This window comes from Ahaetulla prasina, chromosome 3 (assembly GCF_028640845.1).
Source record: "Ahaetulla prasina isolate Xishuangbanna chromosome 3, ASM2864084v1, whole genome shotgun sequence".
Taxonomy (NCBI): Eukaryota; Metazoa; Chordata; class Lepidosauria; order Squamata; family Colubridae; genus Ahaetulla; species Ahaetulla prasina.
In genome coordinates, this window is record NC_080541.1 from 100,493,857 (window position 1) to 100,509,894 (window position 16,038).

A 16,038-nucleotide genomic window follows, 5' to 3' on the forward strand; every position below is an offset into this window, starting at 1 on the left:
TGAATCTGCACTACTATTAATCGTTTCATAGTTCCCATCACCAATCTCTTTCCACTTATGACTGTATGACTATAACTTGTTGCTGGCAATCCTTATGATTTATATTGATATATTGACCATCAATTGTGTTGTAAATGTTGTACCTTGATGAACGTATCTTTTCTTTTATGTACACTGAGAGCATATGCACCAAGACAAATTCCTTGTGTGTCCAATCACACTTGGCCAATAAAAATTCTATTCTATTCTGTTCTATGATTTAATAGCATCCTTCTTTGTTGTGAGGGAATATTCCTCCTGGAGGTTCCTAAGATTTTGGAATAAACTAAGGCACTGGAAACTATTCCAAATGACAGTTAAATGTGATTTTTATATATGGAATAATTCTGTCACAGGTAGTTGTGACAAAGAGCACACCTATTGAAAATGGAATGATTGAAAATGATTTTTATTGGTTTTATCTGATCTGACATGCATTGTAGCTTCCTTTCTATTGGCAGGTGTCTGGATAATGACCATATTCTAGTAATCACCAAACTGGCAGTTTATGGCCCTGACCATAAACAGAGATTCTTGATTCATATTATTCCTCATTTGGAAAAGGGCAAGATAAGTGTGGCAGGACCATATATACCCTTGCAGTCTCTATGGGATCAGATTTAGAATTTAAAATTAGATACTTCATTTGTGATTATTAATATAATAGTTAATGATTTCAAATAAATAAAATAGAAATCCTATTGCTCAATATAGAAACTGAACTCAAACCATAACTTTAAATATTAGTTTAATCAAGAATGTAACAGTAAAAAAAAGTTATGAAAAACTGTAAAGTATATAGAGCTTCATGTTGCAATATTCCTTGAGGCAGCAATCTTGAGATAAAAATTATGAAATACCTCTAAAAAAGAAGCAGCAGCTTTAAAAATGTGAAAAAATTGCCCAAATCATGAAAGCAAACATTTCTTCTTCATTCTGGCATTTTATTTTTCCTGCTCTTTCTGAAGATCTCTCTTGATAGGTTTAATATTTTAATTCAGTAACACTATCACTATATTCTCTTCCTACTCTTCTATGCTTCTACATACTAAAAAGAATAAATAAAGAGCTTGTTCCCTAATGACCAAATTCTCTCAATATTTTCTAGAGAATTAGGGACGGTGTCTATCTGCAACATTTTCTCTATCTCCGTTCCTTCTGTGGCTGAGATATCTCTTTTAGGACAGTTGTCTCAGTTGCAGCACTTCCTGCTGTCTCCCAAGGTTATTCTGAGAGCCCATTACACCTTATTACATTTCAAATTATTTACCTAATGCAGAAATTGGCTAAATATGGTGGGCTGCAATCAACAAAATTAAACAGCACATTCCAAGGTATTACTTTATAGAAGCATCTTTATCCATACCATAGGATATGTTGATTATATTTTTCTCTTCTGTCTTTTTTTTAAAACATACCTTGTTGTAAACATTTAATTATATAACTTTCATCTAAATATTGCCAAATATTAAATAAAGCCAAATGATGAAATTTTTTCCCCGCTCACAGGATGCCAACTACAACTTCTAGGAATATCACAAAATTTGTGCAACTGCCATTCCAATCTGTCAAAATGGTTTAGATTACGACAGTATATTTAATTTTATGCAACTGTTCATGTTAATAGTAAACTGTCCATGTTAATAGTAAACATGTGGCTATTCCCTATAAAATGTAATATTTAGCACTGGATTTAATTGCTTTCTGCCTAAATTACTATATTGGTTTTGATAGAAGATTTAAGACTTTATGTACTTGGAAATGAACACGTTTTCTACATTACCAACCTTATTGACTGCTTCTATAAGAGCTTTCATTTCTTTCTCAACTTCACTGACAAACTTTAAATCTTTTCTGCAGCAGAAAGAAATAATAATTAGGACAAGAACAACAGTTCTGTAACTAAGGATTTTTCTTTCAACCTATCTTAAGTTCCCCCCTCCCAGCATAAACTGGGTATATCATCAAAAGTTTCTGATTTTCCATAAATTTCATTTTGTTTCTTAGAGAAGGAAATTCATTCTGTTTTTTAAACTCTGAGATTGTAATTCCATATATTTTTAAAATGATGTTTTTTAAAATGAAAGTATAGTCTTCCCAAACCTGTGAAGATATGGTAGGAAAAATTATCCTTTTGATATTTATAGTTGTTAGAACAAACTGATCAACAATTTACAATGTCTTTTCTAATGTATACACTGTTATGCATTGTGGACTGTGCATGTATGTCATTGGAATGAGTAGTGACTGATTATGTGCCACCAGATTGGTGCTGACTGTTAGTGACCATGTACATTTTCTCCATGATGATCTATCTCTCCACAACCTAGTCCTTCAGGTCTTCTAATAGTGTGTATTCATTGCCAGTGCAATTGAGTTCATCCGCCTTACTGTAGGTTGTCTTCTTCTCTTTTCTTCCACCTTTCCCAATTTTACAGACTCCCCAAGAGAGCTGGGTTATTGCATCATGTGGCTAAAGCACTATAATTTCAGCCATGAGTGAGTATACTGTGCTGATACGTTTCCTTGTATCAATACTGCTACTGCTATACTGTGGATACTGCTATCCACAGTATTGTAAGAACTCTTCTCCAGCACAAAGCTTCAAAAGCATTAATGTTCTTTCTATCCTGCTTCAAAGTCCAGCTTCCACATCCATAGACTGTCAAGGGAGACTGTAACCCTGCTCTATTCTATTCTTTGTAGGTACAGAAACGTAACAGCCTTCATAGCTATCTCGTCATAGCTCTCTAGTTTATGATCTTTTTCTTGACTGTTGCTTCTTTTATTGTTGATAGCTGCTCCTAAAAGTCAAATGTAATTCACCACTTCAGAATCTTTATTGTTAAATTTAAGGATGGTTTTTGTACCTGTTGCTTGGTCTTTTTAATAAGAGTAAGAAACCTTTAGTTTTTTTCCCTTAGTTTTTTTTAAATTGAGCTCCTAGATTTTCAGTTGCTAGAACTAGAATTTTAAAATCATTTGAATTCTCAACTATAAAGAAGCATTGTCACTGTAGCAAAGGTTATTGATGCTTCCTCCAGTTTCAAATCAACTTCATTTAGAATATATTCAACATTTAGGAAGAATAAATAATGGGATTGTAAATGTCCTTGTCTTGCTTCTTCATCAACCTGGAGTTTTACCAGGTTTACCAGGTTCTACCTAGATTGGTTTCCTAGTCTGTGTATAGCTTTTGCATGAGGGCAATGAAGTTTCTGGGCTACCACAGCTTGACAAGTTCAACACAATCAAAAGTCCTTCTGTAATCAATGAAACACATACTGACTCTTTCTGGTATTTTTTTACCTAGGCAGTTGGGATGATCTTTACACCTTTGGGTAAACTTTTGCTGGGATTATGTATTCCTGGCATACATTCCTAGCATTTTGCTTATCCTTCCCAGGAATACCCTACCACTACAGCTAATCCTTGTTTAGCAAATGCCTTATACGGCGGCCACAATTATGTTGATGATGAAAAAGTAACTTTGAAATCCATCTTCATATTTACAACCTTTGTAGCTCTGTAAGATGAAGTAAGACATAAGCATAGTTGCAGTTTCACCTACAGACTTCGCTTAACAACTGGTCCCAATTGTGGTAATTAAACGAAGACTACCTGTACCACAATGAGGCAACACAGCAGGACTTGCAGGAGACCATGTATATAGTTTAATACTGTAAAGCCATAACAGGAATAGCAACCAGCAGACTTTTTGTGACTGCAGGCCAAGTTATTTACCACGGCAGAACTGTAGATTCAAATACATGTTCTATGAATCATAAATAAAATAGTAGTAACAATACAAAGGCAACAGAAGTATTTACATAGGAATATCTCTGAGAAGATGGGCCAGTTAGAAGTAGGACATATAAACAAACAAATAGATAAATATTTGATCTCTCTAGTTGAAATAGGAAATAAGAAATAGATATATTTCCATCAAACCAAATTTAGATACTGGAAGAGAACTGACTGAAAGGAAAGCAAGTAAAAAAGAAAAACAGCAAGTACAGAAAAATTCCAAACTGTATTGTCTAAATGTCCCTCAGCCATGATTTTCCATGCAACAGGAGAAAACACCATTGGTCATCATGCATACTTCTGACTCTGAAAATTCCTCCAACTTTAATAAAATCTTTATTAGAAAAACCTTCAAAGAATTTCTGAATCATGTCAAGGGAAAAAGTCATATACCAGGGCATTTTTTTTTAAAAAAACACCCTTAGTAGCAAAACAATTCAAATAATTGTCAGATTTTAATATCTTCACAAAGGTCAACAGTCTCAACACAACACTTGATTATGTGAGAAGATTATGTGACACATGAAAAATAATGATACATACCTTCCATCCTCTTTCAATACATCACTGTACTTGGGTGCAGAGACACGAACATTGAATGGATCAGAATTGTCATCTATGTGAAGAGCCTCAGCAAACCGTCTAATAACAAATAAATATTTAATGTTATCCAGTCTAGCAATAGTCAAATCCCAACTTTTAATTTACTATAAGAGATTATCTATTTCCTTCCAGTCATATAATACTTCCCATATTGTTTATTGCATTAAAATCAATAAAGCAATTTACCTACCTGTTTCTTTCAAGAGCCAAGCATTCTTCATCACACTGTAACCTAAATGAACAAGACACAGACATAAGATAAATGTTTATTTGACAATGCTATTGCATTTATGCCCAAAGAAAGAATATTTCACAGAACAGGAACTTAAATTTATTGTGTCTGGCACAGCACTATGCCAGACAGAAATGCAATTGATAATCTCAGGTTAGCAACAATAATAGATTAAACAGACTGGAATATTACACAACAAATTTTGCAGGCATGCCTCCAAGCCAAAATTTAAGAATCACATTTGATCTAATTACTTTATTAAAAGTCTATCTTTCCATTTCAAATACTAAGGTGGTATAACGATTTCAATTTTACATAATGAAACAAAATCAGTTAAAAACGTATCAATAAATTGCATCCGCCAACTAAAATGTAACTATATATAATCGCAAACAACATAAAAGGCAAACTTTAGCTGAATTTAAAAGGTCTTCCCCCACTGATTCATAATTTAGTACCTGGTTTGCTTCATTTCTTTTTTGGTAATCAATCTACTTATCTCTACTGAATCTCCAAGTTGTGGATCTGTTAACTTAGAGGCAATCGATATTGCAGCTATTCTGCAAAAAATAAAAATAAAAAAAATGAAGAGAATATTTTATGAAACATATACAGTTCTTTAAAAGAAGCTACAGAAATTTATGTGTGTACTAAGGAGAAAGTCAGAATGTATACTGTAATTTCAGAAATCTTTGCCATTTTGGACTGAATTGTTGCTTTAATCAGAGGCAGTGAAATAATATAGCCTGTGAATGCAACTTTGGCATCAATTCTGCAATCTGATAAACTTAAAACAAGTATCTAGTACATGCACGTGATCTTAACTACACTATTATATTACTTTATTTCTTAACAGGTTTTAGTGTTAGATTTAAAGAACATCATAATTTAATTTCCCCCATGAAATTGTAATTTAAAAATTAGATAACGCTCCCCTTTATATTTAGTCAACTTTTCAAAGATTTGCTATTAACCTGATACACATAGAAATGTAAAGAGATGTTTTCTGGAGGGCTTTCAGTTAATCCAGACTGAGTCCCTAGTTATAGGTTTGCTGAATTAACAACATTAGTAGAATTAATTTATTCTCTCACCTGCACCCCCTTCCCCCCCACTTATGAGAAATGAGTGATGGGATTTCTACTTTCGTAAGACTGGCTACAGCCTATTATACAGAGAATAAATAATATAAAGTATTAAATATTAGCAACTTCATACAGAGCCAAAATTATCTCTGGTACTAGAAACACCAGTCTGCTGAATGTTAAATATCTCTCAGGAGATGTGCATGTGTATGCAGTATTTATTACACAGCCATCCAATTTGGAGCGAGAAAACTCATTACAGACATGTTTAATATGAACCAAGGGAGTAAAATTAATTGAGCAGGAGAACCGTCCATGACAGCTAGATTAATTGATACTATATAAATACATTCAGAAGGAAATGAAATCACAGCTACACAAGATTTTTTTTGTTCTTCTGCTTCTGTACAATAAAAAAATGCAAGTCATTGCCTTAACAGACCTTTGATAAGTACTTGCTGCTTCTGAGCAAATCATAGACTCTTTTTTCCTTCCACACTCACACTGAAGCTCAACCTATAACATCAGAAAAACAGTAATTAGTATCACAGAAATTTAACATTGTAATTGCTAAACAGCAACGAAGGACACATTTATTTACTGGAATGAAATGGACTCTTGTTAATTTCAAGACAGCTTAATTTTCTTATTTTACAATTATGACACTAAAGAATTCTGATTATTTGCTAAAATTTAAACTGAGTGGACTAGAGGAGTTTTAAGGTAAAATCTATGAGATATCATGCATTTTAATCATCTTGGAATGACAAAGACTCAACAAACTGTTGGGGGAGATATGTCCAGAGACCTGTACTTTGGAGAGTGCTTCAGGCCTTTCTACTCTCTGCTTCTTTTTACATCTACATGAAACCACTGAGGAAAGCAAAAGCAAGGATTTAGCCATCAGGAATATTGTGGTAATACCCAACTATATATCATGGTTCCAGCCAAACAGGCTCTATAGTAGAGCTACTAACTGTGTGCCCAGAAGCCATTAGAATCTGAATTGGACAGTCGGGACTGAGACTTAATCCCTTCAAGACAGAGGATCTTTGTGGTTGTGGCTAAAATATTTTGTTTATTTTAATTTATGAAATTTGTTTGTTGTCCATCTTGCTGTGAGGCGACTCTGGGCAGCTTACAACAGTAAAAGCAATGAAACCACACATACCTATATATCTAACTGCAATAGAAATACAAATTCCAGGGGAAGATCATCTTTGATTACTCCATTCAGAGGTAGTTTGCAATTGAGTCTTCCCCCATCAGCAGACAATTGTTGTGTCCAGGACTTTTGTATGGTTATATCTTGAGTGCCACTTGCAGGCATGTTTGTACTGATTAAAATGTACCTTACCTTAATCACTTCTCACCTAAATTTAATGTAACAAGCTCTCTACCGGATTGCTTTTAGAAAGTATTTAGAAGCTATGGGTAGCGCAAAATACCAAAGCCTAGGTATTTTGGGGTATGAATATATCGCAACAGACTTGAATGCCCCACTGCTTTGGGAACTAAATTGGTTGCCAGTTGGCTTCTGGATGCCAGCTGTCACTTTTAGGCCCTTATAAAACTGTGATTTGGGTTACTTATGGGAACATATTCTCAATCTTTATCTACCCATTCAATCAGGTTGAAAAAGGTAAAAACCCTCCAGGTCCTGTTTGAAAATGCTGTCAAGTCAGGTTTAGTAATTGGCATTTTTTATCACCACTCCCTACTTTGGCATCCACAAAGATCTGATCTGAAAGAATATAAAGTAAATAAACTGAAATGAAAATGGAAAAGATGACCTAGGTAGCTTGAATGCCAACTTTCTTAGGCTATTTTAGATCATTTGGCCAGTTTAAGCCCAAGATCAATTTACTTCAATATATTAATTAAATAAAACATTAAGAAATCTTAGGATGAAGGAAAACTTCAATGAGATTTGAGCAATTAGTATAGCATTTTTTTAGTTAAATAAACAATACAATTTGAAACCTAGAAATACACATAGCAAATATTTCAGAAAAAAATGTAAAAAAGCAGTATTTATATGAAATACTGTGTTTAGGTTATTTGAAGTGGCATCTGTGCTTGCTTGAGAGGTGTAATGAATTGTCACAGCCACCTACCTTTGAACGGCAAGAAGTTGAAGGACAAGGTAAAGATGGATGGCATGGAGACATACATGGATGATTACAGTGAAGTCTAAGAATAGTGCATGGCTGTCTGCACTCTTCATCTATGAGGCACTCCCCCTTGTGACAGATCCTTTTACATTTGTGCATTCCACATTTTAACATTCGATCACAGGAAAGACCACAAGAAATATCAGTGAGGTAACAAGGAATATTGCTCCGTAACTGAATTAGAAAGAAAAAAGCAAAGTAATGGATGCCATCTAAGTTAGAAAGGAAAAAGTTAACGTGCTCCTTTTTTAAATATGGAATATATACCATTACTATCAACTTGATTGCAATCTCTCTGGTAATGTACTGGAAGCATATATACCCAAACCAAGGGTGCTGAATCAGTTCATCACAAATTACTTGAAATTTCAGATTTCTTCTTCATAGTGAGATATGCTGCAGCCAGATCAGTGATGGGTTGCTACTGGTTCACCCTGGATCAGGTGAACCGGGAGCCGCAGTGGCGAGAGGCTCCGCCTGCCCAGACGCTTCTGCGCACGCAAAGCGTTGCGCAAGTAGGCACCCACGAGCGAACTGGTAGCGACGGGTTTTGAAACCCGCCCCTGAGCCAGATAAACTCATCTATTTTTTTCTTTTCCTTTATTGTTTTTTATTGATAACAATAAAATAAACCTATCTAAAAACTTTTGTGCAGAACTGTGCACAGAATTGTTCACAAACAATTCAAATTTGTTATTGTTTACCTCAAGAAAAGAAGTAGAACAATGCTGTTTGGTGAAAGTGAAAATGTATCACATTGGTAGCTGAGGTTTCATTTTCTATTGAGACTATATTAGGTTAGGTTTTAATTGTACAGTCAATTAAATACATTCAAATGGGCTTTTGATTGTTTATAACTGACATATTAATTATAGCTCCTCTCAAAATTAACTGTTAAACTTTTATCATTACTTAACTTTACAAAACAATGAAGTTTTACAAATTGTACAATTTTCAGGAAGAAATTAGAAATGAAAAACTTGCCTTAAAATTTTCTCCCCATATCATAAGGCATATATTAGAAAAAAAGAACAAATAATAAAATTTATCCCTAACTAAGGTAAAATACAATATTCACTTACTTCATGTCTTCCCATACACCATTTCTGAACAAGATATGTACATGGTGGACATTTCTCTTCATTATGACAGGAATGATATACTATATATATAGAAAAAAGAAAAATAAACACAGGAATGCTCTCCAATAACACCTAATGTATTTTAGTATGTTATTTCAGCATTATACTTCCATGTTCTACTATTGAAGCATGAGTGTAAACCAATTTTATCATTGAATTTACTGTATAAAAAAATTCATGAAGGTATGAAGTTGCCATCCCATCCAAACTGTGTTTCTTTTTAGTTAAGACAGAAACCATTCTAACATTTGAAAAATACTCAGAAATTCTTTAGAATAACTTATGAAGCTAAACAAACATGTCCAGGTAACCAAGTGTTAAGTATAACCAATTAGTCATAATGTACACATTATCTGTCAGGCGTTAAAGAAAAATAAAAACATTCAGAGCCATCTGTATCCTAAAAACAAAACAAAACTGAAAACAATCTGTCACACTTGATCTTGATCCAAACAGCAAAGGATGGTACCCTTTATTAATAAACAAATCTAAGCTGGGATTTTAGAACAGGCTTAATTTCTCTACTGGAAATTGTGGCATTGTTTTAAATTAGAACATGCTCTGTGGCTTCTCCCGAATACAGTAGCTGGAAAAGGCACTTCCACTTTTCTGTCAGTAGTTCTTCCATTTCTAGTAAAACATCTAACATAATGTCCATATCTATTCTAATCAAGTTGCACTGATTTGTACAATGGTTTGTTCAATAATCTGTGATAAGACTTGTGCAGCTGAAATTAAACTACTGGATATGACACTCACACATAGATGAAAATGGGGCTTAGAAGGTAATAGAAGCTTTCTGGTAGCAGAATGGCAGCAATAGTTATAGATTGTGATTTCAAAGAAAATTTCAATGTAGCAGCACTAATCCTAGAAAGTTACTCTAATATTTCTGAAATAATCTGACCACATTATTTTGTTCCCTACACCACCCATATTAAAATGTTTTGCACCTTTAGCAAATAAAAAAGAGTTTAAATGTATACTTTACCTGGATGATCGCATTCATGAGGCCTGGTACATGGATTTTTACATTCTGGTGGTCGAGTACCACAAGGTACTGGGGGATAAATCACTGATCCACCACAATAACAAGTTAATTCCTCAAAACCTAGAGGAAAACAAAGATAAAATAAATTACTTCTCAATATCAATAGGGATATGCAGTACAGATAGACCTTCACAATTTAGCCCAACATTTCTGTGGTTAAGTGAGACATTTGCTAAGTGAGTTTTGATCCATTGTACGACATTTCTTGCAACAGTTGTTAATTGAATTGATAAAGTTGTTAAGTTAGTAAGCCGGTTATTAAGTGAATCTGGCTTCTGCGTTGACTTTGCTTGTCAGAAGATTGCAAACGATACCATGACTGCAGGACCCATCACAAACAATCCCATGACTGCAGCAAGCGTCATAAATATGAACCAGTTGCCAAGCATCTGAATTTTGATCACAATGACTATGAGGATGCTGCAAAGGCTGTAACTGTGAAAAATGATCATAAGTCACTTTATTAAGTGCCGTTATAACTTTGAATGGTCACTAAATGAACTGTTGTAAGTTGAGGACTATCTGTACTTTTGATGTGGTGATGTGATTGTGAATTGGTTAGAAAACAATATTGCAGGCTAACTCTCCCCATTGCCAGGAGTTCGATCCTGACTGGCTCAAGGTTGACTCAGCCTTCCATCCTTCCGAGGTCTGTAAAATGAGGATCTAAAATTGTTGGGGGCAATATGCTGACTCTGTAAACCGCTTAGAGAAAGCTGTAAAGCACAATAGCTATTGCTATTGGTATGTGATATCCAAAAGATGCTTTGGAAAGCATTGTAGTGCAAAAGTAGTACCCCCTGCTCCTTGCTCCTCCCCCACATTGTTCAGTTAGTCAAATCTAAGACAAACAAGTTGAAATGGCTTTAGATAATTAGGAATCACGAATACATGCAGTTGTATACTCAGTAACTCAAGCATTATGCCCAGAAAGAGTAGTCTTGCAATCAATCATTATTAAAACAGTCTGGATTCTGAGAAGGCTTTGCTATAAACGCCATTCTGACTTCCTTATACCTTTTTATAGGTATAACAGTGAGCAAGACTGCAATCTAAATGTAATAGGGGAGGACAGTGCATTCAATAAGAAAATTCCCATTGAAACAGACCATAAATAGCAGGCACCTAAACATAAATAGATGCCTAAAGCAAATGTCACAGGGCTTAGTCACTAACCTTCATTAGATTATGCATAAAGTACTGAATCATCAAAAGTATGCTATTTTAAACAAAACATTATATACTGACAAACTACAGACAATGATGATAAACGCTTACTAGTCTGCCAACACTTTTGACAATTGCCACGGTGACAAGGTTCCTCACATCTGTGGATACCACAATTCAGTTTACGTCCACAAATCAAAGAGCACTTGTGCTCCTTATCCTAAAAACAAAAACAAAAATTAAAAAAACATGATCCAGAACTAAAAAAATGACAAATAATTAGAAGTCTTCACTCGGCATAGAAATTCCAAATCAGTATTCAGTCAGAAGCATTGGCATATATCTGTCTTCTTCCAACAATATTTGAAAAGTAGTATTTTATAACGAAAATTTGGAATAATATGCTGAGATTTTTTAATACTTTCAAAATAAATTTCTAGCAGTGCAAGCACATTGTTTTACCCAGTATCAAAAGGAAAAAAGCAAGCACTTTCAACACTTTGAGGAAGCCTTCTTTAGCTATCATGTCCTTCATATCAGAAGATGCAAATGGTGGAACAGCTGTTCCAAAGGATGTTTTAATACACACGGAAAGAGATGTAATACAGACAATCCTTCAGATTCTCTTAGACTGGTAAGGATTGCCAGAGCCTGAATTAGATTTTCAATAGGAGTGCACTCTCAAGAACAGGAAGATAAAAGTCACTAAATGATCTTGTACAGACTAATTTTCAGTGTATTAATCTTAATGCTGACCATTACAACAAAGGATAGATTATGGAAGAAATCATCAGGTAGGTCAGACAAGGTGTGGATTAAACATAATTTGGGGCAATATTCTGTTATATTATATGAAAAATATTTACTTATATGTCTCCAGGCCATTATATATGTATGTATGTGTAAGTGTACTTTTTTTTTCAGTTTGTGAACGTGAAGCATATGGCTCAAGCCTGGTGTGATTAATGCTGCCATATGTTTACCTGATCACTGCCCCTCCAAGCTGATTAAATCAATTAAAAAGAACTGAGGATATGATTAAAGAAGGCATTAATGCTTTTTTGTACCTTTCCCCATGAAAAAGAGGCAGTGAGAAAACCAATATTATATGTCTTCCCTTGATTCAGAGTGAAACAATCAATTGAACTCAAATGTCGAAGATATTACTGCTAACTATAGTCTTCTAGAAAATGATAGGCATATGAAGACACATCTGAAAATAGTGATTATGTGCATCTATTTCATTTGTATTTTTAGCAAAGATATGGGACTGAAATTGCTCTGATCAACTTCACTGACGTATGTAAGAAACCAAATGGGATGACTACAATCTATGCTCTTGAACTCCCGAATGCTATCATTACCACATTGTGACATAGCCTTGTTTATCACTTAAGAACTAGAAATTGGTAGCCCTATTTTATGGTGTTGTTCCAGTCTTAAATGTTGGACTGTGACTATGAGGTAATCTAGGGGACTATTTTTCAGTATCAGTATGAACCACTCTGAGAATTTATCTGGAATTTTGAAGTAAGATTCCATCACTGTGGAGACAGACTTAAACAAAGAATTGAGTCACTTGTCTGATGTTTAAGTATGGTAATAAGCTCAATAATGAAGAACAAAACAGATACAATGTTTATTAGGAAATCAGTCCCTAGGACTGAAATTTACAAGGTTCTGGGTAGCATCCTGCCTCCCCCACCGCACAACACAGTAGAACTGCCATTAAGAAGTGCTCCTTGATCCTAGTTGTTCTGGATTTCCAGGTGGTGGAACTGGCAAGAAATGTATCTGAACAATTACATCTTCGGTACTACTTGTTACCATTACAGATAGTTCTCATTTAGCAACCGCAATTGGGCCCAGCAACTCCATTTCTAAGAGAAGTGATTGCTAAGTGGGAAACACATGACTGCAACTATGCTTTCCTTTTCCTCACTCCTCTCCCTTTCAGAATGTTCACCCAGAAGAACTGGACTGGCTGGTTAGGAACTGACATGACTAAACAGTTTCATATCTTCTGCTTTTTTTAATAATATTTTTTAATGAAATTTAAAAACACAAAAATAAAAAACTAATATAAACTGTTTTCCCCATTGTGTGCTAATAATTCCACTAGGGTGAGTGAGAAGTGGGTCAGGCACAGTGTAGATTACTTATAGAAATTGTTGGGGTTTTTTTCCAACCATGCTCCACTCTCCAAGTGGAGAGATTGGAAAGCAAAAGATTGCAAGAGATTACAGGTAGTCCTCAATTTATTACCAGTTGCTTAGTGACAGGTGAAAGCTATGACCAACCCCAAAAAGGGGACTTATGACCTGTATTTGAAGTGCTGATGACTAGGCAAACTTTGAGAACTTGGCGACATAGCCACAATTATGGCTGTTTGCAGTGTCCAGTCATGTGACCACATTTACAATTGTTTTGCCAAAAACTAACACTTCCATTTTTGGGCATAACTGTGTCCATAGTAAACCAACTGCCACAAAAAAGGGTATTAAATCACATATTTTATGACCATTATGACATACTACCATAATAGGAAGGCTCCATTATAGCCCTATGTCAAGGACCATCTGCAAGTAGACATAGAGTGGGTTAAACTATTTGCATTCATAATGTTGCACTAATGCAATGCTTTCATTGTGAGTCTGCTTACTCTCTTGCAATCCCCTCCTTCGCTACCTCTCAAGGGGGGGAGGGGGAACAACAGATTAGGCATAGGACAACACATATTACTGTAATGATAATAACATGATTGAGGGACACTGCGAAAGTCATAAATGTTGACATTAGTTGTAAAGTTATTTTTCAGCATCACTGTAAATGATTTCTGAACAAGGCACTCAATAAACAAGGACTACCTGTACTAAGCTATGTCCTTGACATCGGGCCATATTGGTGCCTTCCCATTATGGTAGTATGTCATAATGGTCATAAAATGTGTGATTTAACGACCTTTGATGGCATGCCTTTGTTATTGTCAGGTCCAAGTCTAAAGACTACAAAGTGAGATCCAATTGAGTCCAATCCTTTATTTGTTTATACACAATGGACAGAATTCAGCCAAACTAAAGTAAAAACTAAACTAAACTAAAGTTAAAACATATCCTGAGAGTTTCTAGGGTGTGGCTACCTTGAATTCTTCCCCCTCTCCCATCCAGTTTGGGACTGTGTAGTCTCTTAATCTGGATCTCCCTAGGCAGTAAAGCTAGGAAGGACCTCTGAAAATCTGTGCTTGATCCTACACTTTCTGATTTTAGGAAAAGAGTCAAAACAGTTTAGTAAGACTTTTTCCTGAATAGAATTAATGAATAATAACATTAAATATTTCTATTACTTTGCAACTGTTTATGTCTTGCCTTTTTGCCAGTTATCTTGACTAGCCACTTGATAAAAATCAAAAGTCAAAGTATACTCATGAATAATAACAATAAGAAAACTATTTCCAATTCATGTCTTCAACCAATTCAGTTTCAGTCACTAAAAACTAAAAAATGATTTCTTCAACTGATTATTAGTGAAATTCAGGATGATTATGCATTTTGATTACTGGTCAATCTTGCTAGATCTACACAATTAAAGTAACAGTGTAATTATACTGACACAATTATTTCTTTCACACATTCATGAACTTACCACACAGCATGTTTCATTACATTTGTGTCGTCCACACGACAATTTCTTGTTGCATCTTTTGTCACATAAGAATGGAACTTTAACTTTAAAAAAGGAAAATGTTCAAATTATTATTATAAATTGATAGTAACTTCATGTAATTTGAAGTAAATGTTTTATGTTCCCCGTTATTAGATATATTTAGCAACTGCAAAACCTTTATAATAAAAAAAGGAAAAGAAATAATACTCGTTAACTTCAGAATTCAAAAAGTTTTTTAAGAAAAAAAAATGAAAAATTACATTTCAATATATTTATTTTGCTGCTTATTCAAAATATAATAGAAAGAGAAAAGCTAGAAATTGATTAATGGTAATTGCAGACAACTATTCTGTACCTAATAATAATATGTGCATTTCATAAATATGAAATGATTTTCTTCAGCTTCCGTGACAATGTCTAAACTATAATCTTGATGAGAATGTCCATCTCCTAATGCAAGGATGTCAAACTTGATTTCATTGAAGGCTGCATCTTGGTTGTATTTGACCTGGGGGGGAAGGGGGGGCGTAGCCATGGTGGGCATGGGCAATTGGACATCACTTGTTTCAGGGGCACCTGTGGTGGCCCGAGTGCTCTGCCCATGAAAACAGCCTCCTGAGCTCTGTTTTCAGCTGCAACGGCCTTCTGCAAACCGCTGCCAGCAAAAAGAGCTCTGTTTTTGCTGGCAAAGGCATCGAGGGTCGGTCCTTCGCTGTTTTCAGGGTGGCCCTGCGGGCCAGATCTAAGCACCCCATGGGCCAGATCTGGCTCACAGGCCTTGAGTTTGACACTCCTGTTCTAATGGATATCCTTCATTTTTAAATCTTTTATTTTCTTTTCTATATGACCTCCTATTGTTCTAGGATCCCTAAACCCAAGGTAAATGTTGATGGTATACAGGAAGATGGATTGTTTTGCCCTCATTCTAATAGACATCACTAGCTAAAACCCAGTTTTTTTGAAAATATATATCACAGCATAACATATTCAATAAGCTCTGGCTCTTTCCAACTATTTGTGGTATATCAAAATAGTAATATTGACTATTCACATTCTTTGCATATTGGCTTTTCAA

General features: G+C 34.8%; 1 protein-coding gene across 5 annotated transcripts in view; it reads right to left on the reverse strand.

The window, feature by feature from the left end:
- NFX1 (nuclear transcription factor, X-box binding 1) overlaps positions 1-16,038 on the reverse strand; it is a 40,871-nt gene that overhangs the window by 9,448 nt on the left and 15,385 nt on the right. For 3 of the 5 annotated variants that reach the window (XR_009154239.1, XR_009154238.1, XM_058175768.1), the window contains exons 12-20: positions 14,943-15,025; positions 11,412-11,520; positions 10,074-10,193; positions 9,023-9,102; positions 7,884-8,114; positions 6,209-6,282; positions 5,140-5,241; positions 4,640-4,681; positions 4,390-4,488 (exon numbers count right to left, since the gene is read on the reverse strand). Coding sequence is in view for 3 of the 5 variants with exons in the window: in XM_058175768.1 (XP_058031751.1) it covers positions 4,390-4,488; positions 4,640-4,681; positions 5,140-5,241; positions 6,209-6,282; positions 7,884-8,114; positions 9,023-9,102; positions 10,074-10,193; positions 11,412-11,520; positions 14,943-15,025 (940 nt within the window). In the remaining 2 variants the exon portion in view is untranslated. Of the gene's footprint in view, positions 1-1,826; positions 1,894-4,389; positions 4,489-4,639; positions 4,682-5,139; positions 5,242-6,208; positions 6,283-7,883; positions 8,115-9,022; positions 9,103-10,073; positions 10,194-11,411; positions 11,521-14,942; positions 15,026-16,038 lie in introns of all 5 variants that reach the window. The other 2 variants (XM_058175766.1, XM_058175765.1) reach the window with 1 other exon arrangement.